The sequence below is a fragment of the Oryctolagus cuniculus genome, chromosome 2 (assembly GCF_051225735.1).
Source record: "Oryctolagus cuniculus isolate XC-2025 breed Fujian yellow rabbit chromosome 2, ASM5122573v1, whole genome shotgun sequence".
Taxonomy (NCBI): Eukaryota; Metazoa; Chordata; class Mammalia; order Lagomorpha; family Leporidae; genus Oryctolagus; species Oryctolagus cuniculus.
The window spans coordinates 22,037,531-22,062,534 of NC_142868.1; the positions used below are offsets into that span (position 1 = coordinate 22,037,531).

Genomic DNA, 25,004 nt, shown 5'->3' on the forward strand with positions numbered 1-25,004 from the left:
ACTGATCCAGAGCCTGTGACCTTAGCAAAGGTAAGCATCGAGATTGCAGTGTTAGATAGTTGAAGATTGATCTGCTTTGTAGTGGTCTAAATTTCTCTTTTTAATGTGCATGCCCAATTGCATGAATCTGACCATGGCATTAGACTGCATTCTCTTTTAGGTGTGTAATTGGAAGCTTTTTTGAGAGAAGGAAGATATGTTTTAAGTTAGTGAATATATGTTGTAGGACTGTGTCTAGATTCTTCAATAGTTTTCAGAAATGCCCAAGAAAGTAATCACTCTGGTTTCTAATGGTACCCACTCTATATTAAATAATGGTGGCTGAATTTATCAAAATACTAAAGCACTTAATATTAATTCCTCTGCATAACAGATTGTTGAACATGCTTTGTTGAGTGGCTTGAAATTATAGTATGTCTTCATGTTTTACTACAGAGCTTTATTTTAAAGATTGAGCAGTGTGTGTTGCTAAGTCTTTTGTTGAGTGGCAAGAGATAGATTCAGGTTGCCTCGAGTCATGAAAAATTTGTAAGGCTACTTGATCATTGATTTCAAATAACAAAAATCAAAGTCTCTTGCCCCAATCATTAATTAAATCATCAAGAATTTGTTTAGTTTCCCTGTGAGATAGGTGTTATTCTGAGCTTTGGGAATGGGATTTTGAACAAAGCAGATACCTTATTCTCATCAAATTATTCTTTTAGAGAGACAGTAAACAAGTGTGTGTGTGTATATATATATATGTGTGTGTGTGCATGTGTAGATACATACACATTGATATAACTGCTGGCTTAGGTAACTTATGTGATAAAAGTAAAGCAAAGAAGGACAATGACCAAAGGGAAAGGCCAATTTAAATAATATGGTCAAGAAAAATCTCCCAAAGAAGTGATAACTGGTTATAGACCTGCACAATGATAGAAATTGAACCTATTGTCCAGGTTTAGGGACCAGCCAGGGTAAGACTCTAAGAATAACATGACCTCAAAGTATTTAGGGGACTGTTGGAAGGCTGGTATAGCTAGAAGGTAGGAAGTGAAGAGGAGAATGGTGGAAGACAAATAAGGTCAGGGAGATAGACAAGGCCAGATACCATAGGTTCCAGTAAGGAATATGAGACGTATAAGTAAAATGTAATTATATTGCAAGTATAACTTCATTCAGGAGATTTGAGTAAAGTAGAAATGTGATTTATTTTTTGAGAAGATTATTGTAGTTACTGTGTGGATATGAGGCTCTTAGGAAAGGGTTTAAAGAGTAGAGCGGGGAGACCTGTTGAGACTTGTCCAGTGAACTGGTGACAGGTGATGGTGTTCTGGTGAGAGGAAGCTCTGATTGATGATATGTTTTGAGGAATCACTGGCAGGATGTGTTGTGGTACTGAATTCAGGATATTTCTGGGAGCAGAGACAGGAATAAAGGATAGTTCCTAGGTTTTGTGCACTTGTGATACTAGAATTTCATGGGAATGTGGGCATTCCCACTGTTAGATTGGTAAAGCAGAGAAGGTTCTTGATGACCTTGATAAAAGCGCTTTCACTGTAGTGGTGGAAGTGAAAAGTCTGATGGAAGTGTATTTAGAGGAAGTAAGGGAAATAAGTATTACTGACTTGTACAATGAGCACAGAAATGGGGCTGTGATACCTGAATGTAGATACAATGTGAAGAAAGTTGTTTTATTTTTCCTCTTAAATGACGAGAGCGTTTGCAGTATGTTTATTAATGGAGTGACCCAGTTAAGAAATGGGCAAAAATTAAACTATATAATTAATTTAAAAACTATCCATATTTAATAGGAGAATACACGTGTGGGGTCAAGAGCTTAATCTCTTCTGATTCTGTCTTTCTCTCTCTCTTTCTAGATTTTGATTTTGCTTTTTACTTGCTGTGTTTCCTAGAGGCTAGCGTGGTGGCAGTTGCCTTTCCCCAGGATCGTGACCAGAGGGCTAGGAGTCCTTCCTGCCTGCTGTAGCTAGACGTGCCAGGAAGTCACTGGTGTGAGACCTGTGCCAAGCGCAGACCCATCGCTGAGTCCTCCAGGGTGGGCTCCTGTGATGGCGTCTTCTCCCAGGTTATCAGGGATTTTGGCTCAGCAGAAGGCAGAGAAAGAAGAGGTACTTAACAGAAGTCAGTACAGATTGATGAGCAAGAGAAATTAAGCTGTGAGAAGAGCAGGTAGAGGAAACCTTTATTTTTTATTTTAATTTATTTATTTATTTATTTTTGACAGGCAGAGTTAAACAGTGAGAGAGAGAAACAGAGAGAAAGGTCTTCCCTCCATTGGTTCATCCCCCAAAGGCCGCTACGGCTGGCGAGCTATGCCTATCCAAAGCCAAAAGCCAGGTGCTTCCTCCTGGTCTCCCATGTGGGTGCAGGGCCCAAGCACCTGGGCCATCCTCCACTGCCTTCCCGGGCCACAGCAGAGAGCTGGACTGGAAGAGGAGTAACCGGGACAGGATCTGGCGCCTCAACCGGGACTAGAAGCTGGGGTGCTGGTGCCACAGGCAGAGGATTAGCCTAGTGAGCCACCGCACTGGCCAAGAGGCAACCTTTAAAAGGTTTTTCTGGATCTAGGGGATGGGTAGCTAGGAGGTCTGGCTGCATAGTTCCTGTGATACAGAATATGCCTACTCTTTTAGTACACTCTGTTGTGTTCTTGACATTTGTAGTGCCTTTGAGTTATAAGTGGATTTTTCATGTAGGCCTCTTTTGGTCTCATTTTGAATTTTCTGATAAATGAGTGGATTATTTTGCAAACATAGATACTCCATTTTGTATTTTAATGAAATGAGCTAATGTAACTTTTACCACTGGCTATTAGAGATTTTCCCTAGTTCCTGGCACTTTTCACTTTGGCAAAATCTTTACTGTGAAAGGTGAAATATTGGTAATTTTTTTATTTAGTAAATATAAATTTCCAAAGTACAGTTTATGGATTACATTGGCTCTCCCTCCACCATAAATTCCCTCTCACTTGCACCCCTCCCATCTCCCGCTCCCTCTCCCATTCCATTCACATCAAGATTCATTTTCAATTATCTTTATATACAGAAGATCGATTCAGTATAAATTAAGTAAAGATTTCATCAGTTTGCACCCACACAGAAACACAAAGTGTAAAAATACTGTTTCAGTACTAGTTATAGCATTACTTCACATTGGACAACACATTAAGGACAGATCCCACATGAGAAGTAAGTACACAGTGACTCCTGTTGTTGACTTAACAATTTGACACTCTTGTTTATGGCGTCAGTAATCTCCCTAGGCTCTAGTCATGAGTTGCCAAGGCTATGAAAGCCTTTTGGGTTCACCGACTTTGATCTTATTCCGACAGGGTCATAGTCAAAGTGGAAGTTCTCTCCTCCCTTCAGAGAAAGGTACCTCCTTCTTTGATGGCCCCTTTCTTTCCACTGGGATCTCACTCACAGAGATCTTTCATTTAGGTCATCTTTTTTTTTTTTTTTTTTTTCCTCAGCGTGTCTTGGCTTTCCATGCCTAAAATACTCTCATGGGCTCTTCAGCCATATCCGAATGCCTTAAGGGCTGATTCTGAGGCCAGAGTGCTATTTAGGACATCTGCCATTCTATGAGTCTGCTGTGTATCCCACTTCCCATGTTGGATCGTTCTCTCCCTTTTTGATTCTATCAGCTAGTATTAGCAGACACTAGTCTTGTTTGTGTGATCCCTTTGACTCTTAGACCTATCAGTGTGATCAATTGTGAACTGAAGTTGATCACTTGGACTAGTGAGATGGCATTGGTACATGCCACCTTGATAGGATTGTATTGGAATCCCCTGGCACGTTTCTAACTCCACCATTTGGGGCATGTTTGTGTCCCAGCTGCTCCTCTTCACCAACTCTCTGCTTTGTGGCCTGGGAAGGCAGGAGAAGATGGCCCACGCTCTTCGGCCCCTGCACCCGCATAGGAGACCCAGAAGTTGTTATTGGCTCCTGGCTTTGGATCATCCCAGCTCCGACCACTGCAACTATTTGTGGATTGAACCAGCAGATGGAAGGCCTCTCTCTCTGTCTCTCCTTTTCTCTGTCTGTAACGTTACCTCTCATATAAATAAATAAATATATTTTTTTAAGAAACAATACTGTTGAAGGAGAAAAGTGAATTTGAGATAGCAAAAACTAGGTGTTGTCAGAGTTAAATTAGTTTGGAAAACTTGAGAAAGAGATGGCTTGCAAATCACTAAACTCAGGGAATAGATGATTCTTATCACATGGCCTGAATATCCCCTAAAGGCAAATAGTATTTGTCGCACTTGGTTAATATGCAAGAATACCAACTACTGGTATACTTCACCATAAAGTTTAAGAAGGTGGGAGGAGTTTGCAGTGCTGTGTCTTCATGTGGTACTAGAGTTCTTATCGTTGCGGTACTGGTTAATTTTTGCCAAATAAAGACTTTTCAAGAGGGAAAAGGGGCAACTGTAAAATTAGAGCCAGTGAGTATAATTAAGTTTATAAAGGTATCCAGAGAATTACCTAGGAGAGTATGCTTTTGTGAAATTACAGAAGTTTTTATTATATGTAGTTACAGGTTATAAGTAATAGCTTGCATTTATCGAATCTGGGAAAGCAACGCTTTTATGTCATTTAAGCTACTACTAAGATAATTTTATAACTTACAGTGCTTTCTCCATTTTCTCTGTGTTAATAAGAGATTTGCTAATATTTCTTAAATTAATTTGATGTCATTGTGAACATTTTCATCTTTTATATTACAAGGGAGCAAAGATCAGAATTCTAGGAAATACTGAATTGGTAAAATATTTGTATTAGATGTATATAGACTGAAGGTTTGCATAATTACAAATTTGTTTTGTATTTGCCTTCTAGCCTATAAAACTTTATTTTGCAACTAAATTGGTCAGGCAAGATTTAGGGATCATTTTTATGATTTTCAGTTTGTTGCCATAATTCAATTAAAACACATAATTGGGGCCAGCATGTGGCACAGCACATTAGGCTGCTACCTACGTGTGACACCAGCATCCCATGAGTGCTGGCTGGGGTCCTGGTTGCTCCACTTCCGATCTAACTCCCTGCTAATGCACTTGGGAAAGCAATGGAAGGTGGCCCAGGTACTTGGGTCCCTGCAAACCAGGTGGGATACCCAGCCTCCTGGCTTCTGCCTAGCCAAGCCCTGGCTGTTGCAGCTGTTTGGAGAGTGAACCAGCAGGTAGAAGATTTCTTGCTCTCTCTCCCCCCTCTCTCTAACTCTGCCTTTCAAATAAATAAATAGAGCTTAAACAGAAACCAAATAATCATGCTTCCTAAGTAGTTAAGTGTTTTGTTTGCATAGAATATCAAATGTAAGAGAAGACAATTATAATTTATGATGAATTCTGGATTAAATTATTTGGCAACAACTTGTTGGTTTGTTGCCACTTTTAGAAGAGTAAGCAGAATTACTGTTTTGGCACAGCTTGGGGAATGAAAAAAAAACCACTTCTGTATCTAGGAAATAAGTCAATTTCAAGAAGCAAAGAAATAGAAAGGAGGGGCCAGCGCCGCGGCTCACTAGGCTAATCCTCCACCTGTGGTGCCGGCACCCTGGGTTCTAGTCCCTGTCGGGGCGCCGGATTCTGTCCCGGTTGCCCCTCTTCCAGGCCAGCTCTCTGCTGTGACCAGGGAGTGCAGTGGAGGAGGGCCTAAGTGCTTGGGTCCTGCACCCGCATGGGACACCAGGAGAAGCACCTGGCTTCTGGCTTCAGATCAGCGCGGTGTGCCGGCCATAGTGGCCATTGGGGTTAAACCAACGGCAAAGGAAGACCTTTCTCTCTGTCTCTCTCTCTCTCACTGTCGACTCTGCCTGTCAAAAAAAAAAAAAAAAAAAAAGAAAGAAAGAAAAGAGTAGAACAGAGAATTACTGAATAGACCAGTTAGAAAAGGCAAAATAATCTGAAGCAGGTTGGTAGGAGATTGTTTTCACTCGTACGTGTGAAAGTTGAGAAATAGTAAAATTTATATGTTTTAGTGGTTTGAGCCAATATAAGCATCCTGTTCCTAAACCAACTACTGATGTTTCGGTTTATTCCCAGATGCAACCCCAGTCCAAAAAATATTTGTTTCTAAGTCTAGTTTTTAAAAGATACCTTAATGTTTTTATATTTTATAATAGTTTATTTAGGTTTTTTGTTTGTTTTGCTAGGTATTTATTTATTTGTTTATTTGAGAGGTTGAGTTACAGACAGAAAAAGATCTTCCATTCTGTGGTTCACTTCCCAAGTGGCTGCAAGCAATGCCTGGAGCTTGACCAATCTAAAGCAAGGAGCCAGGAGCTTTTTCTGGGTCTCTGATATGAGTGCAGGGACCCAAGCACTTGGGCCATCTTCTCCTGCTTTCCCAGTCCATAAGCAGAGAGCTGGATGGGAAAAGGAGCAGCTGGGACACGAACTGGCACCAGTATGGAATGCTGGCGCTGCAGGTGGAGGATTAGCCTACCATGCTACAGGGCCGGCCCCAAGGTAAATATCTTAAATTCATACTAAAAGTTTTCTGATATTGTGAATATAGGATCTTACATTTTCATTGAGCAACAAGTAGATTTATCATCCAAAGCTTCTCATCTTTTGAGTACTGATACCTAGAGAAATGCCTCAGTCCACAGTCCTCTCCTGGACAGACAACATCCCAAAGTAGTGGGACTTGAATGCCTGTGTTGAGGTCTCTGTATAGCACTAGATTGTGACCCTGTGCTAGTAAATTCATCTCTCTCTCTCTGATTTTCCATGTTTATAGAATGAAGTTAGTAATAATGCTGGTTTAGAGAGTTGTGTTGAGAATTAAATGACTTAGAGCTGAGACCTAGTGCTTGATGGCTAATAGAGGCCTGTTGTTTGCTGTTCTCATTATCAGTGTGGATTAGATAATACTATTGTTTCTTGTGTAGAAATCTCAAGAATCAAATTCCAAGAGAGAAAACATCTTTTTAACAGCAGTCCATTAATGCAAACACATATAAAACTATAACTTAGAAGTAGAATTTTGTCGGCCGGTGCTGCGGCTCAATAGGCTAATCCTCCACCTTGCGGCGCCGGCACACCAGGTTCTAGTTCCGGTCGGGGCACCGGATTCTGTCCCAGTTGCCCCTCTTCCAGGCCAGCTCTCTGCTGTGGCCCCGGAAGGCAGTGGAGGATGGCCCAAGTGCTTGGGCCCTGCACCCCATGGGAGACCAGGAGAAGCACCTGGCTCCTGCCTTCGGATCAGCGCCGTGCGCCGGCTGCGGTGCGCTGGCCACAGTGCGCCAGCCGTGGTGGCCATTGGAGGGTGAACCAACGGCAAAGGAAGAACTTTCTCTCTGTCTCTCTCTCTCACTATCCACTCTGCCTGTCAAAAAAAAAAAAAAAAAAAAGGAAGTAGAATTTTGTTATTAAATATACTCTGGGAAATAGCATGCTCTTCATTTTATGAAGCTGGATCACGCTTTTGAGGACATTTGTTGCTTTATCTGCACATGCTACTACAGTGAAACAGTGAAAGTGACGTTTTCCTGGCATCCCTGGATTTACTTTTCTGACAACAGTGATGTTCTGTGTACCGGCCATTCTACCTTTGTCTAGTCCCTGCTCTATTTTGGGTGTTGGGTAACATGTGAGGAATATAGAAATGAATAGGAAGCATTCTTTGTCCTTTAAGCACTTAACTTCATTGAATGTGAAATATTATTTTTATTCTCAGTTTATTGTTATAAAATGAAGAAAACCGAGTGCAAAATGAAGGAATGACTAGCCAAGATTTAGCCACTGTGTCCCTAAGGTGATTAATACCCTCAATGATGTCTATAATGAGTTACTTAGGAAAACTTGATTAAGCATTTATTTCTCTTATGGCCATTTAGTTCACTGGTTCTGCTGAATCATTTACAAAGAAAGGACATTCCTTGAATTTCCTTTATTACATGGCATTTCCGGCCCTGTACTTGTCATTTATTTTATTATGTTAATTTACATTTGTAATAATTATATCCACATGCATTTTGCCTGTTAATCCTCTCAATGGTTGTAAGATTTTGGGACACAGCATTTCTCCAATTTCTACTGTTTTAAGATGTGTCTTTATTATCTCTCACCATCTTTGTGGGCCTAGGTGCTGAAAATACATGTGGTTAGAATGCTAATAAGATTGCCATTTGTAATAGGAATTGGGAGGAGAACACCTTGGTAATTCTTAAATTCTGAGTATTCAGTTACCAGCGTTTGCCTAGTGACTCTAAAAATTACATGTGATTGTTGCTTGATGCAAGAGTGTAATATCTGAACTTCCCAAGTTGAGGGTGTGGCTTTAGGTGTCCAAATATAGCCTGTGGCAGGAATTCCTCCAGGGTACAAAGACATGCTCCACTGACCAGCTTGCAAATGAGGAGCCCAAGCTCACATTCTGGCTCTGTTCTAAAGATAAGCCTGTCTTGACTATGCTGAGCAGCTGATCACCCGAAGTCCCACTTAGAAATGACACCATGAAACCCGTAGCACCAATGGAGTTAAGATGAAATATGGAAGGGCTTAAACTTCTTCAGCTTCTACATTTAAAAAAGTTATTCTCTTTCATGTTTATATTACATTTAATTTATTTTCCTTATCATAGCCCTCCTATAGTGAACTTTTAGGTTAATTGCATTTTCCTGTGATAAGTTGTCTGTCAGTGTAAAGAGAATTTCTGAGGTTTTTGCAACTTGAAATTCTTAGTTGAACTTGAATTTAAAAGTGGTGGACATGAATGTACAACTGCATTGTTTCATAATATAACATTTTACAAAAACATGTTAATACTTAAAACTTTTTTCAGAGTATATATTTTTAGCTTTGTTTTTAAGAGAAGCCGCGAAATACAGAACTTCTTTCTATAGACATTCTTATGACCAACTTTAAATATAGTTAGTGTTAATAATATGTTTTCCTTTTCTCCAAACCTCTTATCAAACCTTTTGATATTTATAAAGACGCTCTCATGCTTTAATGGAATATAGTGAGTGTGTTTCTAACTGTACTGTACTTCTTTCTCATGGTATCAGAAACTAATTTCTCTGAAATGCATTCATTTGCTAAAAGAAACTGTTTTGCCATTTGCTTTCTTAACATTAATGAGTGACATTACAGGAAATTTTGTATTATAAGTTTAGGATATAGCAGTTTATAAAAAATGATTGGAGAGGTGCTAAAAAATGAAATGGAGAGTAAGTGTAATGTGATTGTCTGTTATATTCAAAATTTGCCATAGCCAATGGTGGATTTGGCTGTGTGTTGAAGTTTTCTCTGAGTGCAGGAGGAGAAAGTGCAGAGTGGTTAGGAGTTAGGACTTTGAATTAAGAAGATCCAGTTCTGAAAACCATTTCCTCTGCTTACTTGGTGTTTAGACTTGGGTGTTAAACTCTCTGTGTCCAAGCTTCCTGATTTGTAAACCAAGGATTCTACTACTTCTAAGACCCACTTCATAGGGTGGTTGAGAGAATTTTGTGAGATAGTGTCATAAAGGATTTAGAGCAGTTGATGGAAATAGCCAAATACTCAAAAAATGTTACTGCTACTAACATGACTATACATGCATAAAAATGCTTTATAATTAGAAATTTGTTTCTTTCCACCATGTTTAAATGATTTCACAAGTCATCTTTAAGATGTTTATCCTAGCATGTACATGTATTAAGTGTAACATGGAAATCTGTTTAGTGGTACTTCACTGAGATATTTACAGCCTGTAACAATACAAGGTTATGACTGCATGTTCTGGGAGCATTAGTTTTATAAGATTGCACCTTATAGATGAAAGGAACAAGTAAATTCATATATTTTAATCCTTTATTTTTCAGACTGGTCTATGTGAGGTTTGCTTAAGACAGGGAATGGATTTGTAGCACACAAATTCTCATCTGCTGCTGTCAACCACACAGCTCTAGATTGGTGCCTCTATTATATTATATGGCTCTGTGCTCTTGTTTGGGGCCAAGGATTCTCCAGTACTGCTTTGAAATTAGCTACCATAAAAATAGTATTGTTTGTCTTCACACAACCATGGAATAGCATATAGAGTCTTGAAAACAAAATGAAACCCATTCTAAAGGAAGAACAAATTAGTTAGACATTCAGTTAACACTTTAAATAGTAATTTTATACCTGGTCTGATAGTCCTTGTATCATGGAAGTTTACAGTAAAGTAGGAATATAAGACGTAAATAGTTACAAAATAAGGATGTGCCATTTGATAGAAATAGTAACGACTACAGAAATTCTAGGAAGGGAGAGATTGCTTTCCGCTGGAGTGCTTCATCTGCATTTGTAATCTAGTTGTACAGCTGAGACTGTACCTACACATGACTTCCAGGGCTCTTTCAGAAGGCTGCTTCAGCTGGGTGGCCACAGGAACGCCAGCTTGCTTACTTCTCTGTTGATACCTATTTCCAGCCCGTCCTGTGTCTGTGTGGTCCCATTACCAAGACCCCACTGCTGTCACAAAGCCTTTTCTGCTTGGTCCCAACTTTCATCTTTTTCTGGTGCTCATCCAAAATAGTTATCTGGTGGTGGGACAGACTGCAGCAAGGGATAAAAGGGAAACCAGTGAAGAATCAGAAACTTCATTCCCAATTACAGAAAATGGCCCTGTTAGCAGCAAGGGGGCGGGGCAGTGAGAAGGAGAATCCTCATCTTGCGGTTGTTGCTCTGAAAATACATGAATGTGTGTTCCCCCACACCCTACAGCGCCACATCCCTGCATCTTCAGGGGTTCTGCTGCTTCTCACCATCTTGTCCCTGCTCTCCCGGCCCTCACCTTGGCTTCTAAGCCCTGCTCCAGTTTGGAGTCCTGTGACTCTGTGACGTCTTTTCTTTCAGGTTGCATGGCCCCCTTCACGCTGTAGCAGTCACCTCCATGATGAAGAACTGACGTAGCTGCATGGAGCTTTCCTCTTGCAACCTCCGGGCCTTGGGTACTGGAGGTTCTTAGCAGAATCCTGAGTCCATTAATGCAGTTGCCTTTGTTAGGTTGCTCATATATAAGAATGTTTGACTCTTGTATTATTATCAGTACTATATGGAACATTTATTTCTAAAAGAAAATGTTTCAAGTTTTTAGTGTTGGTGAGCTGTTCTAAATTAGGAGCCAACGACGTTGTCAGAGGACTTGGAGCCAGAAGATTGGAGTTGAAACTATAGCTCTCTTGGTTTTTAGATGTGTGTGACCATGTAATGAAACACTCCAGCCTAGCCATCTTTCAGAGTGGTTATGGGAGTTAAAAGAGAATGTATGTGAAAGTGTATAGTAAAATGTAAAGCCCCGTGTCAAATGAACGTGGTGTTTTGGTATTAACAGTCACTATGAGTCAGGTAAAAATGAAGTCCTGCCCTCTAGGAGTTCTTCATCTGGAGGAAGGAATGCACGCACACTTCCACTGTAGTGTGTGATAAATCCTATGGCACGTATATGTCCAGGTGGCCAGGGAGCCCAAAGAAGAGCCACTGACATCTGGAAATGGGTGCACAGGGACAACTTCATGAAGGAGAATTCCTGATCTGAGTTGCAGAGCCTGCAAAGCTGCCGGGTGGCTGGGACAAAGAGAGTGTGGAGCTGTCAAAAGCTGCATGTGTGGCAGCAAGTGTGACCACAAACCATCTCCCCCAGGCACCTCACCTGACTGTCAGGGTCACTCCTTTACTCAGAGAGGCAGCACCATTGCAGGGTGGTCAACAGCTCTGGAAACCTGCTTGATCTGAAACCTGGTTTGATCACTTACTTATCTGTTATACCAAATTAAGAACTTATCCTTCTTAAATTTTTAGGTTCAACACGATGATAAAAGTGCCTACATTAAAAGATGGTTGCAGTGATTATTTGAAATAACATTTCCAAACTCCAGATATTTAATGAATACTAAATGTTAGCAACAATTTTTATTACTGTTGTGAAAGTTCTTAGTTTTTTCTATAACTCACCATTCTTGGCTAACCATTTCGTTAGCTTTGTTTTGTTTTTGTTTTTGTTTAGCTGTATATTCATTTGAAAAGCAGAGTGGTAGTGAGAGAGGGAGAAACAGGGATCTTCCATCCACTGGTTCACTCCCCAAATGGCCATGACAGCTGGGTCCTGCTGGGCTGGGCCAAAACCAGGAACCAGGAACTCCGTCTGGGTTTCCCACATGGGTAGCAGGAATACAAGCACTTGGGCCATCTTCCACTGCCTTCCCAAGCACATAGCCAGGGAGCTGGATCAGAAGTGGAGTGGCCAGGATGCTGTCACTCCAGTATGGAATGCCTACATTGCAAGAGGCAGCTTAGCTTTCTGCACACAATTAGCTCTGTTGCTTTATAATAATCTTAGAAACAGAATTTGAATGAATTTTAAAGATTGTCTAGCTCAGTGGCATTATTTTGTACGTATGGGAAGAAGCTGAGCCATAGCTATGTTGTCACCACGAATCAGTGGCACACTTAGGAATATAATCAGGTTTCTTTCCAGTCCAGAGTTCTTCATTGGTCTTGGAATAAATTGTTAAAAATCACTGTGAGACATCAGCCTGTACCACTGACCCACCTCGAGCAGGAAGAATAATTTAACAAGGTAGGAAGTGGCATTTCTGTAGCTCTGTGTTTTAAAAGAATACCATGTCCTTCTCTGCCTGCCCTCTGGTAGAAGTGTTGCTTAGCAAGAGCTCTTGTAAAAGACATAGGACAGGTGGGTGATAAGGAACCAGATAGCTTTTAAATGAGTGACTCTTTTAATCAAGGATTTGTGATTTAGAAGAATCCTGATTTGTTTATTTTATTCCCCTTATAAAGAAGTGAAAAATAGATTTCAACAATGCTTATCAATTTTAAACATGTTCTTCATTTATTCAGCAGTATCCAACAAGGAAGCAGACACTGTGGTTGATTCCTTCTGTGTACCATACTGCTGGGGACAGAGTAGTGAGCAAGACAGTATACCTTAGTGAGGTAAACAGATGTTGAAAGAATAATCACACAGGTAAACAGCTGTTTAAATGCTAAACATAAAAAGCGCAGTGTGATTTCTGGTCATATAACAATGTTTGGAAAGTCTCCCTGTAGAATTAAAGTGTTAGCCGAGACGTGGAGGTGTAATAAAATAAATAGTAAAGATCAGGCAAAAGGATAGAGAATAAAGATTTCATTCGAGGAAAGCGGGTACAAGGTCCCTAGGAAGGAGAGAGTGTCATCTGTCCTAAGAATTGAAGACAGAATATTTGGAGCAGAGAAAAGTAATTTAAAACGCAAGTGCTGATCATGAGAAGTGAAGGTATTTACTTGGCTTCACCAAAGAAACCAGACAGCAAAAGGAAAAGTGAACCTCCTACAAAGTAAACCATGGGTTCTGTGTGAAACTGTTGTTTTAAAGATTCATTGTGAAGAAAGCTACTGCAGAACCACTAGCATTTTTTATTTGCTAGGTAGAGTAATCCGAGGATATGAGCAGTTTAAGTATGTATTCTTTTTCACTTGAGTTTTCCTTTCTCTACCGTGTCATTGGGATTGAGGTCCTGCTCTGATGTACCAGAGTGTTTGGATTGGGGGCTGTTACTGTTAAGCAGTCAGGGGAATGGCAGGGAATCTCATCCTGTTTTCTTGGCGTGGTTTCTGTGTGGGTGTGGGAGGTGCAGCTGCGCTGTGGGTTTCTTGGCAGCCAAGCTGGGGCCGTTCTCCATGCAGTTCATCCTGAATAGGAAGAAACCCAAGAGGAAAAGGGCTACTTTGAATGCATTAAATTCAGTGGAAAGCACCGAGGGCTTGAACTTTTGGCTGATGTCCTCAGTTGTTTGGCCAAATGGACACAGCAGCCGCAGGCTGTATCCAGGCTTTGTGGCAGGAACACATGAAGGAGAGAACATTAAAAGATCCGGGAAAACTTTGTCTTCATATAAAATCGTCAATTACCACACATAGTTTTTAAGCAAAATTAATTGTTTCTTTAAAATTGTTTTTGACTTAACTTAGGCTTTTTCTCTAAAGGACATTACTGAGACCCTAGCTTTGCTTGCCAGATGAATTCATGATTTTCTGTGGATTCCCAGATCTGCTTTTGTTGCTTGTTTGCTTTTCTCGGCTTGACCTCCTGTATGATTGATAAGCACTTTGTTTTCCCAGATCCTCCAATTAAATGCAGATAACATAGAACTCTTTGTTTTTAAAACATACTTGCATTCTTTCTTTTGGATAAGCTTGCCTTTGCCCTTCATATTCTACACACAGAAACCTCTGAATTGCTTCTAGTATTTTAACGGCTTGTTTATATCTTCACTGTTATTTAGTATTCTTGCTCTTAGAGTAATGTAGAGTCAGGTTGTGTAATTAATTTCACTGAGTTCAACTTCATTCCCACTTACTCCCCTAATCCCATTAATTTCTCAGTTTTTAATCTCCAATATGTGGATAATCATGTAAACAACTCTAGTGTTTTTTTTTTTAATTTGAAGAAGAAAATGCATTTAAGCACTTAATTCAGAATAGCTAACAGAAGAGATGTTAGATCTGATTTTGTTCATAATGTAGATCCTAGCTCCTCAAGTCTATTAATAGCTATAGTCACTCTTCAGAGTGATCTCATTCTGCCTAAAGATCATCTCAATGCTGATGACTCCCCATTAATATCTCTGTCCCTGAGCTTCAGGCTGTGCGTCTGGCTGCTACTGTATTGTCTATACTTAGGTGTTTAACACATGCTTCAATCATAACATGTCTAAAGCTGGCTCTTGGTTGCCATCACCTGCCCTTACTTGCCGCCCCAAATCTATTCCTCTCCATATCCTTTCCTACTTCAGTTAATGACACCACTCTTAGTGCTTTCGGCTTTCCACTAGCTACCAACCCCTGTCCGTTTTATCAGCTTATCTTATCAGCCTTATCCCCAGAATATATCCTGCATGTGACTGATTGTCACTGTCTTCTCTCTTCCCACCAGAGTCTAAGTCCCTATGCACTTTTTTTTTTTTTTTTGCACTTCTTTCTATAACCTCTTTTGCCTGGACAGTTAGGAAAGGAATGGTTTCCTTTGTCCCTGTTTCCAGTCTTACCCTGTATAGTGCATTCTCCATATCAAAGAATGATTTAAAAAAATTATTTATTTGAAAGAGTTACACAGAGAAAGAAGGAGAGGCAGAGAGAGAGAGAGAGAGAAAGAGAGAGAGAGAGAGAAAGTAAGTCTTCTACCTGCTGGTTCACTCCCCAATCGGTTGCAACAGCTGGAGTTGCGCCGATCCGAAGCCAGGAGTTTCTTCTGGGTCTCCCATGCGGATGCAGGGGCCCTAGGACTTGGGCCATCTTCTGCTTTCCCAGGCCATAGCAGAGAGCTGAATCAGAAGTGGAGCAGCTGGGACTCGAATGGGCACCCATATGGGATGCCGGTACTGCAGGCGGCGGCTTTACCCGCTGTGCCACAGCCAGCCCTAGAATGATGTTTTAAAGACAGATTATTTTATTCCCCTCCTTGTCACTGAAGTGGGGAGATAGCCAGAGTTTGTGGAAGCCTCTCATGACCTGTCCCCTCTTAGACTTTCTGGTTATCTCTCTTTCGCAGTAGCTTTCCCCTCTTATTGGAGGATTTTTCTCCCAGATCTTCACAATATGGCACCTTGCAGTTTTTTGGTCTCAGTTCAGATGTCAACTCCTCAGAGAAGCTTACCCTGACATCTTTCCTTTCTTCCTTAACAACCCGTCACTATCTGAAATTTCCTTCCTCTTCTTCCTTCTGTTGTAAGTCGCCCCATCTTGATCCCAAAGGAATTTAAGTTCTGCAAGGGCAAGGAGTGTCTGTCTCGTTCAGTGCCTTCCACCCGGTGCCTAGAATGGAACCTGATACTCAGAAGGTGTATTAGAGTGTTCCATGGATAGAGCGAAGAGCTATATATCTGGTAAGTGTTCCACAGCCAGGGAGATGATGGAGTATTTCATCCTGCACAGTCTTTGTATAGAGCTTATTTTAAAATCAAATCCTGCCAATATTTGTTCCAATTACTTTGATCTGCCTCTTCTGCTTCAGACTATAAAGCTTTAAAGGTCATAAGATGTCTTTCATTGTTTTTAGCTTCTCATAGAATACTGTGTACTATTTTAGTACTGTTGATAACACTGAGTTGAAAATGCAGTCTGACACTTTTGTTTTCTCTGAAGTTATTATATATAGATATAGATATATGCACACATGCATATATATGTGTGTACATATATATAAATATGCAAAAACTCAGAGAGCAGGTGTGTTGAAAATATGCCCTCCTCTTGTACCTCTTGCAGTTCATAATTGGACCCTTGAGGATACACTTCAGTGGTTGATAGAATTTGTTGAACTGCCCCAGTATGAGAAGAATTTCAGAGACAATAATGTCAAAGGAACAACGCTTCCCAGGTGGGTCTTTATTATTCAAGTATATTTTTCTGCTCACAGATAAACTTAATATACTAGATGTAATTTTTCAGCGCTCAATCCATGTTGAGGGCCCAAAGGAAATTTTATGAATATATTCATTCTCATCTTTTAAAAGTATGTGTTTTCAAGTTTAATTGTTTTTTCTTGTCAAAATAATCAGGCCATTTTAAAAACTTTATTCCCAAGGAGAGTAGAATTAGAGAATTAGAAGATGGGTCAACTAGATCATTTCCAGATAACGTCAAAGGTCAACCTCTGAGCACCTGGCAGATCTAAGAAAAACTTATTTATTTGATGCTGATGAATTTTCATGAAGACACATATTTGAATGGATTGATGCCAAGATCTTTCTTAATCAATTTTTTTAAATGACAGCAATAACAACTTCATCATAGTTGCCATAAATTATACCTCAATTAAAATTGAAATTTAATAAACAGCAACATTTTTAAATGCATGTTACATGGAAGTACTTTATATTATTTCATTTAAGTCTCTTGATTAAAATGTAATATAGTACCATCCCCATTTCGCAGACTAAAAATAACTGAGAGAGAGACAAGTTTGCCAAGACAGTCTTTATTTTACTTAGAAAGACAAAAATAAATAAAATATAATTTGAATTAAACAAAATAGGCCAGAGCAATAAAATGGGATTAGGGGTTTCCAGTATATATGTGTTATCCTGGATGTGAGAACCCCCTGTTTTTATTTTGTTGTCTTTTGGGAAGTTTCCTTATATAACAACAGTGGGAAATTAAAAAGGCTAACTGACATGTTTGGTCAGTAAATATGATAGTCTTTTTTTCTTTTGGGTAAGTGAAGGTTATCAGAGCAGCCCCAAATTTTCAGTGCTAAAGAACTGGGGAGATAACTTTCTACACTTGTCAGATTAATTTTTAAAATACTGAACAGCCTCTTACACAGAAAAATTAAAGATGTAGAAGTTCAGTTTTCAGGTGAGCCCTTTGGAGTCTTCTTGAGTAGAAGAGAAAGCCCTGCTTCTAGGGTAATGACAATTAGACAAGTCAGTTTAAAGGAGCAATGTCAGGTAACGATCATTACTGTGAAACTTACAGAGCTTTTTATAGATTATCAGTAGATACCAGATCATAAGAATATATAGGAAAATGTATTACACATTCCACATAATTGGCTTACTACAACAATCCTGTTGTAAATTGTCCATCCCTACTCAGAAAAATCTGAAATTTAAAATGCTTCCTAAGCCTGATGCCAGAAGTAGAAACTTTTGTATTTCTGATGTCATGTGATAGATTACAGTGAAAATGCAGGTGTACTAAAATTATTGTATAAAAATACCTTTAGGCTATGTGTATAGAAATACAAAATGAATTTTGTGTCTAGATATCTCATTATATATATATGCAAATATTCAAAAATGCAAAAAAACCTGAAACATCTTTGCTTTCAACATTTCCAGTAAGGGATTTTTCATTCTGTATAATGTTTCTTTTCTGTGACATTAAAACACTTTTACATCTGCTGTAGTTAACCAAAAGTACAACAGGATTATGTTTTCTATGATAGTTATTGTAAGCCTTTTACTATCTTTTGTAATTTTTATTGCCACAGCACATACTCAAACACTTGACACATGCGGCCTTATTCATTTCAGACATGTGTCTTCCCTGACATCCTTATACACTTGAGAGGATTCACTTCCATCTCTGGACTCATACTTGCATAAATTTTCATATCACAGTTTAATTTTCATTACATCTCATTGTCTCCCTCCCTCCCTCCTTCCCTCCCTTCCTTCTTAAAAGAAAGACATATTTATTTATTTGAAAGATAGAGCTACAGAGAGGCAGAGGCAGAGAGAGAGAGAGAGATCAATCTTCCACCCGCTGATTCACTCCCTAGGTGGCCACAATGGCCAGAGTTGCGCAGATCTGGAGCCAGGAGCCAGGAGCTTCCTCTGGGTCTCCCACATGGGTGCAGGGGCTCAAGCACTAGGGCCATCTTCTACTGCTTTCCCAGGCCATAGCAGAGAACCAGATGGGAAGTGGAGCATCCAGGACTTGAACCAGCAGCACTGCAGGCAGTGGCTTTACCTGCTATGCCACAGCACTGGCCCCTCATTATCTTTTTTAAATTTAGTCTACTGGTCGTGTTGGTATTGATTCATTTGTACATCCACCCATGCATTTATTCAGCTATTGTTGAAACATTGATCACAGCTTTTGTTTTTGTCAAGTACCATGTTAGGCTTTGGAAGTGCAGAGGTAACACTTAGTTTTAACCTTGAAAAGTTGGTAAGTTTTGTGTTAAAGGTGTCAGGCAGGTGTGGAGGGAAGACAGCTGTGGAGAAGGTGAAGGGAGGTATTTTGTAAAGGGAAATTTAGGGTTTTTCCTTTAAAGTTTCACAGAGGCTCCGTAGGAGTTCTCATTTTTCCCTACTCAAAGGTACTGTACCTTCCCAGATAAAATGTTGTGGTTTAGAGTTGTCTTTGAAATAAAAAATATTTGGGTCTGGATCCCTGCCTGCCTCTTATTAATTATCTGACTTTGGGCAAGTTACTGAACTTCTCACAAGTATCCTGTAAAGTGGAGATAATATATATATATTACAGGGTTTTCTTGAGTATGAATTTAGCCATCGGCACAGGACCCAGCATATAGTAATGCTTGTTTCTATTGTTATTGTTATTAATTATATAATTAGACTCTGTGTCTTGATAGGTCATACTTAGTTGTTAAGAAGTCACAATTGAGTACTGAGTTGCTTGGATTTGCAGTCCCAAACAAAGTGATTTTTTTTTTCTTATTTAACTTGTGACTTTTAACCCCCTACATATGGTTTTCATTACTAATAAACCAATTCAGTACTCCTCTACTTACCCACCCACCCAACCTGGGGGGCTTCTTAGTTCCCACTTGGGATTTCAGTACACCTTATTCAGTTTCTAAACCATTTAAACATTGTAATGTAAAGGTGTAATTTACAGATGCTTTAAAAGAAAAGCAACATGATCTAAATTGAGAACTATTTTTTTTAAAGTCTGCCTTTGATATTAAGTAAGTTACTTACAATTTTACCATTTTTTGGTGTCAAATGATAGTAAAAAGCTAGAGGTACGCTGATAATTAATGATTATAAAATACTCATTAATTTTCCACTTTATAAATTTCTAAATTATAGTAAGTTACAGCAGAAAGTAACCTTTAAAAACAAAACTCATCAATATAGCAGTTATCAATTTATAAGAATCTTTCTTGTAGTTAAGTTTGAATTAAAAGGGTTTTGAAGCATAATAAAGCACTAAATCACACATGGATGAGCTGTTACAGTGATCATCACTGATATGTAAAATATTAAGTTTGTTGCTCAGATATTTAAATTTTGTATTACCAATATTTGTATTTAATGTGTGTGTGTGTGTGTGTGTGTGTTTTAAATCAACAGGATAGCAGTACATGAGCCTTCATTTATGATCTCCCAATTGAAAATCAGTGACCGGAGTCACAGACAAAAGCTGCAACTCAAGGCACTGGATGTGGTTTTGTTCGGACCTCTTACACGTTAGTATTCTCTCTCACCAAGAACGTGGTATAAAAGAATAACCCAATGATCTCTGTTTTATTTAAGGAAAAAAAAAGTTGAGTCTAAACGTAGTAGATCCCTAAGAATAATCCATTAGCTAGGAAAGAAATGTAATACTATCTTTAAAAGATTTATGGATGGGATCTTTGGTCATTGAAACACAGAGTGTGAATTTTCAAAGCTGGTTATTATCGTAAACATTAAAACAATGATCAGCTGTAATTTAGAATTTCTATATTTAAAACTTTGAATTTCTGTAGCAATTTTAGCGTTTATGCTATTTTAGCTGGATAGTTGCCGACGAATCCCTTAAACACAGTGCAATCTAAAAATGCCAACAATATGAAGTAGTACATCTTTGTTTTTTTGTTTTTAAAGGCTTATTTATTTATTTGAGAATTACAGAGAGGGAGAGATACAGAGCAAGAGAGAGATCTTCGATCTGCTGGTTCACTCTCCAGACTGCCACAATGGCCAGGGCTGAGCCAGGCCAAAGCCAGGCACCAGGAGTTTCTTCTGGGTCTTCTACATGGGTGGCAGGGGCCCAAGCTTGTGGACCATCTTCTGCTGTTTTTCTCAGACCATTAGCAGGGATCTGGATCACAAGTGGAGCAGCCAGGACACAAACTGGTGCCCATATGGGATGCTGGCATCCCAGGTGGTGGCTTTACCTGCTGTGCCATAATGCTAGCCTCAAAGTAATAGATCTTAATGATTTCATTAATTCCCAAAGAAAGGTTTTTTTTTTTATTTTTTTTTATTTTTAAAGATACATAGACAAAAGCAAAGACTTACTTTAAGCTTTATAAACTAGCAAGACTGGAAGGTGCCCAAAGTGGGAATGTTATTTGAATAGTGTGATATCATAATTGTAAGAAAGTAAACTTTGTCTATCCTTCCTTTGACAGGAAAACTTTTCTCCCCCACAGAGAAAGTATACATTTATTTCATTTATTTTCAAATTTCAGAAAAATTTGAAAGTATTTGAAAATTACATATGTTAGAAAAAATCATGCTTTATTTTTCAGAAGCCATAAAGGACCAACAAAATGAAACAAGAAAAATGATTTCCATACATTATAAATTAGGGGTTTGAATGGATTCCATGACTTTGCTGGTGGCTCTCATTTGGCTCCGGCAGTGAGCAGCTGGTCAAGCAGCTGGATCCCCTTTGTGAGAATTGGTGGAAATCACAAGCCGGAGGAAGCTGGGCACTGCTGAAATACCGAGCATTCCACAGAGATGATCTCCTGCTAGCCCGTCCCTGTGCTCAGTTCTCAGCTGACTCCATTAGGGGATTGTCTTCTGTGATTAATTTTTTTTCCATGTGGATGGTTGACAAAAATAGGAATTAAAAGTATAGATTTGTCTTTGTATTCAACCCTGTGAGAAACATTTATTTTTATTAATCTGGGAATAAATCCCTTTCTAAGCCAAAATAAATACTATACAAATATTATCAAGTCACTTGAAAAGAACTCCAGCAGTTCTCAAAGAATGTTGCAAACAGATATTTTAATAAATCATTTAAGAAGTTGATGATGCTTTACTTCTGAAAAGTGTTTTTCTTAAAGTTACTGTTTGCGTGAAGGTGCCCCAACAATCATACCCCCCAGGCCAGATTCATGTCAAATCCAACAGTGTCAAGTGAACAGAGGTAGTAGCGTGTTAAAGGTGTTTTTACGTAACTATTTTCCAGTTTGTGGTGCTTGTTACAGAGCTGAGGACTTGTCCTATTTATTGCTATTCCTGGCAATTGTATTTCAGCTGGAGTCAGAGGACCAGGGTTATGGTTGAAAGACAGCCTGAGCCAAATCACTTAAAGCCAGATATAAAGACAAATCTTTTTTGTTGTTGTTGTTAAAGATGTATTTATTTATTTGAAAGGGAGAGTTACATAGAGTGGGAGAGACCGAGAGGGAGAGATCTTCCATCTGCTGTTTACCTCCAAAATGGCCTCAACAGCCAGATCTGGGCGGGTCCGAAGCCAGGAGCTTCCTCCAGGTCTCCCACTTGTGTGACAGGTGGCAGGGACCCAAGAACTTGGGCCTCCTTCCACTGCCTTCCCAGGCACATTGGCAGGGAGCTGGCTGGGAAATGGAGCAGCCAGACTTGCATGGGATGCCAGCATCACAGGCGGTGGCTTCACCCACTACACCACAATGCCAGCCACAAGACCTATCCTTTTGAGTCGATAGCCTCCTGTATTGTGTCTCTTTGCTGCTTGGTGAGGGGGCGCATTCTGGAGATGCGGCACACTGCAGGTCTGTGACATAGAGCATGCCACTTACACTCAGTGCAAACACAGACCCAAGCACTGCCACGTAGTGATCTGGGCTCTGTAGAGCTCTTCATCTCATCAAATGTGCACACGGCAGTGGCTTTACCCAGTATAGCACCGGCCCCAAGCACTAGTCTTTTTTTTTTTTTTTTAAGTTTTTTTTTTTTTTTTTAATTTATTTGACAGGTAGAGTTATAGACAGTGAGAGAGACAGAGAAAGGTCTTCCTTCCGTTGGTTCACTCCCCAGATGGCCGCTACAGCTGGTGCTGCGCCAGCCTGAAGCCAGGAGCCAGGTGCTTCTTCCTGGTCTCCCATGTGTGTGCAGGGGCCCAAGGACCTGGGCCATCCTCCATTACCTTCCTGGGCCACAGCAGAGAGCTTGACTGGAAGAGGAGCCACTGGGACTAGAACCGGCGCCCAGATGGGATGCCGGTGCCGCAGGCGGAGGATTAACTAAGTGAGCCATGGCGCCAACCCCCACTAGTCTTTTAAAACTTGTTCAGGGGCCGGCACTGTGGTGTGAAGACTAAAGCTGCCGCCTGCAGTGCCCGCGTCTATATGGGCACCAGTTTGAAACCTGGCTGCTCCCCTTAGGATCCAGCTCTCTGGTATGGTCTGGGAAAGCAGTAGAAGATGGCCCAAGTGCTTGAGCCCCTGTACTCACGTGAGAGATCCGGAAGAAGCTCCTGACTTCAGATCGGCACAGCTCCGGCCATTGTGGCCATCTGGGGAGTGAACCAGTGGATGGAAGACTCCCCCACCCCCTGTAACTCTGCCTTTCAAATAAATGAATCCTTCAAAAAAGCTAGAGCTTGTATGTAGAAAGGAGATATTCAGGGTTTTGTTTTGTTTTGTTTTGTTTTGTTTTTTGATATTTAGATATTGCTTGGAGTGCCTGCATCCCTTATAATAGTGCCTGGGTTTGATTTCCTGCTGTACTGATTCCAGCTTCCTACTGATGAGCACATTTGCAGGTAGCAGGTGATGGCTCAAGTAGTGGGGTCCCTGTCACTCATGTTGGGAGACATGGATAGAGTTCATGGCTCCTGGCTTTGGTGTGGCCCAGCTCTGACTGTTGGAGTCATTTGGAGAGTGAACTAGCAGATGGAGAATCTCTGTTGGTCTGTATCTCTGTGCTTTAAAACAAATATAATATTAAGAAATAATTAAAAATACCAAGAGACGTACCTCTGTATATTCAAGTTTTATTATAATCAAAGATTAATTTAACTGTAATTCTCTTCATAGGCCCCCCTCATAACTGGATGAAGGATTTCATCCTCACGGTTTCTATAGTAATTGGTGTTGGAGGGTGCTGGTTTGCTTACACACAGAATAAGACATCAAAAGAACATGTTGCAAAAATGATGAAAGACTTAGAGAGTCTGCAAACAGCAGAGCAGAGTCTAATGGACTTACAAGAAAGGTAAGTGAGCAAAGTCGCAAGTCCTTGGTATTTATGTAGGAAAATACAGTTTGTAAAAATGGAGTAGGGGCCTATGCTTAAAACATACTTAGGTTAGTGCATATATCAGAAGGGTTTTGCACAACTTATTTCATGTTTTTAGAGAAGTATCAATGAATCACTGTAATTGCAGATTTCTTGGGAATAAATGGGTAGAATTCTAGTGGAAGTAAGTCAAGTGTAGGTAGAGTTAAATGTATAGTTGAATTTTACTTTTAACTTGATTTAAATAATTATGACTTTCTTGGAAGTCTTTTTTGTGGAAGGGTGTTTCCCTGCTCTCAGTGACTTTTTAGCCCAAGATAAGTAAAATAGCTGTATGGTAGGTTTCCTAATGTTTTTATTATCCAACCCTAGGGTTAATAAAAAATACCATGAGTTCTGACCGAAATATGTGTCTGATTCTTGGTGCAATTTCTTTGGTGATAAATGAACTTATGGAAATGTGTGTGAAGGACGTTTGTTGCTGTTGTTCCCTAGACTTGAAAAGGCACAAGAAGAAAACAGAAATGTGGCTGTAGAGAAGCAAAACCTGGAGCGCAAAATGATGGATGAAATCAATTACGCCAAGGAGGAGGCTTGCAGGCTCAGAGAGCTCAGGGAGGGAGCGGAGTGTGAGCTGAGTCGGCGTCAGTATGCAGAGCAGGAGCTGGAACAGGTACTGACGGGTTGAACGCTTTGTCATGAGGTGTATTTCCATTGCTGTTCTGGGGATCCAAGCTACAGTCTCTTATTTAATTCTGTTGTGTAAAAGAATCATTTGTTCATATTGTTAGCATGCATCCAAGTCCACTTCACAAAGTAGCAAAGTAGTAACTGAAAGGTAAAATCACCATCGTGTTCATTCATTCATGAAATCTTACTTCATCCCATGTTAATTTTCTTGAATAAACTGTGGTATTTAATTTAGTATTTGTAATGCATTTAAGTTTCTGGCTGTAATCTCGTAAAATAAAGTGCATATAATTTTGAGCTTTCTGCATCAGTAAAGGATCTCTATTAAAAATCCATTTGAATCTCGTTAAATACTTTTGAATGTAATTTGCTAAGAATTCTGAAGTCTAAAATCGGCCCTACCCAATGTCTGTTTTCTCCCGTTCAGATGCTTAAGACAGAATTGTAGGCATTCTGGCGTTTCTGAGTCCTTAAGAGAAGGTCAGGTTCTGAGAGAATTTAATTATAAGCAGATGTAATAGTTTCCTATTTTTGCTGTAGAATATTATCATGAACTTAATGGCTTCAATAATCACAAATTTAGGGCCTTAAAGTTCTGGAGGAGGCCAGAGTCTGACATGGGAGGCTGG

General features: G+C 39.8%; 1 protein-coding gene across 6 annotated transcripts in view; it reads left to right on the top strand.

Annotated features, from left to right (window-relative positions):
- Positions 1-25,004, top strand: part of STIM2 (stromal interaction molecule 2) — a 176,565-nt gene that overhangs the window by 125,984 nt on the left and 25,577 nt on the right. For 4 of the 6 annotated variants that reach the window (XM_002709383.6, XM_008274823.5, XM_070068117.2 and 1 more), the window contains exons 4-7: positions 16,253-16,364; positions 19,816-19,931; positions 23,484-23,661; positions 24,181-24,358. In XM_002709383.6, coding sequence (XP_002709429.4) covers positions 16,253-16,364; positions 19,816-19,931; positions 23,484-23,661; positions 24,181-24,358 — 584 coding nt within the window. Of the gene's footprint in view, positions 1-14,940; positions 15,871-16,252; positions 16,365-19,815; positions 19,932-23,483; positions 23,662-24,180; positions 24,359-25,004 lie in introns of those variants that run through there. The other 2 variants (XM_089327031.1, XM_089327032.1) reach the window with 1 other exon arrangement.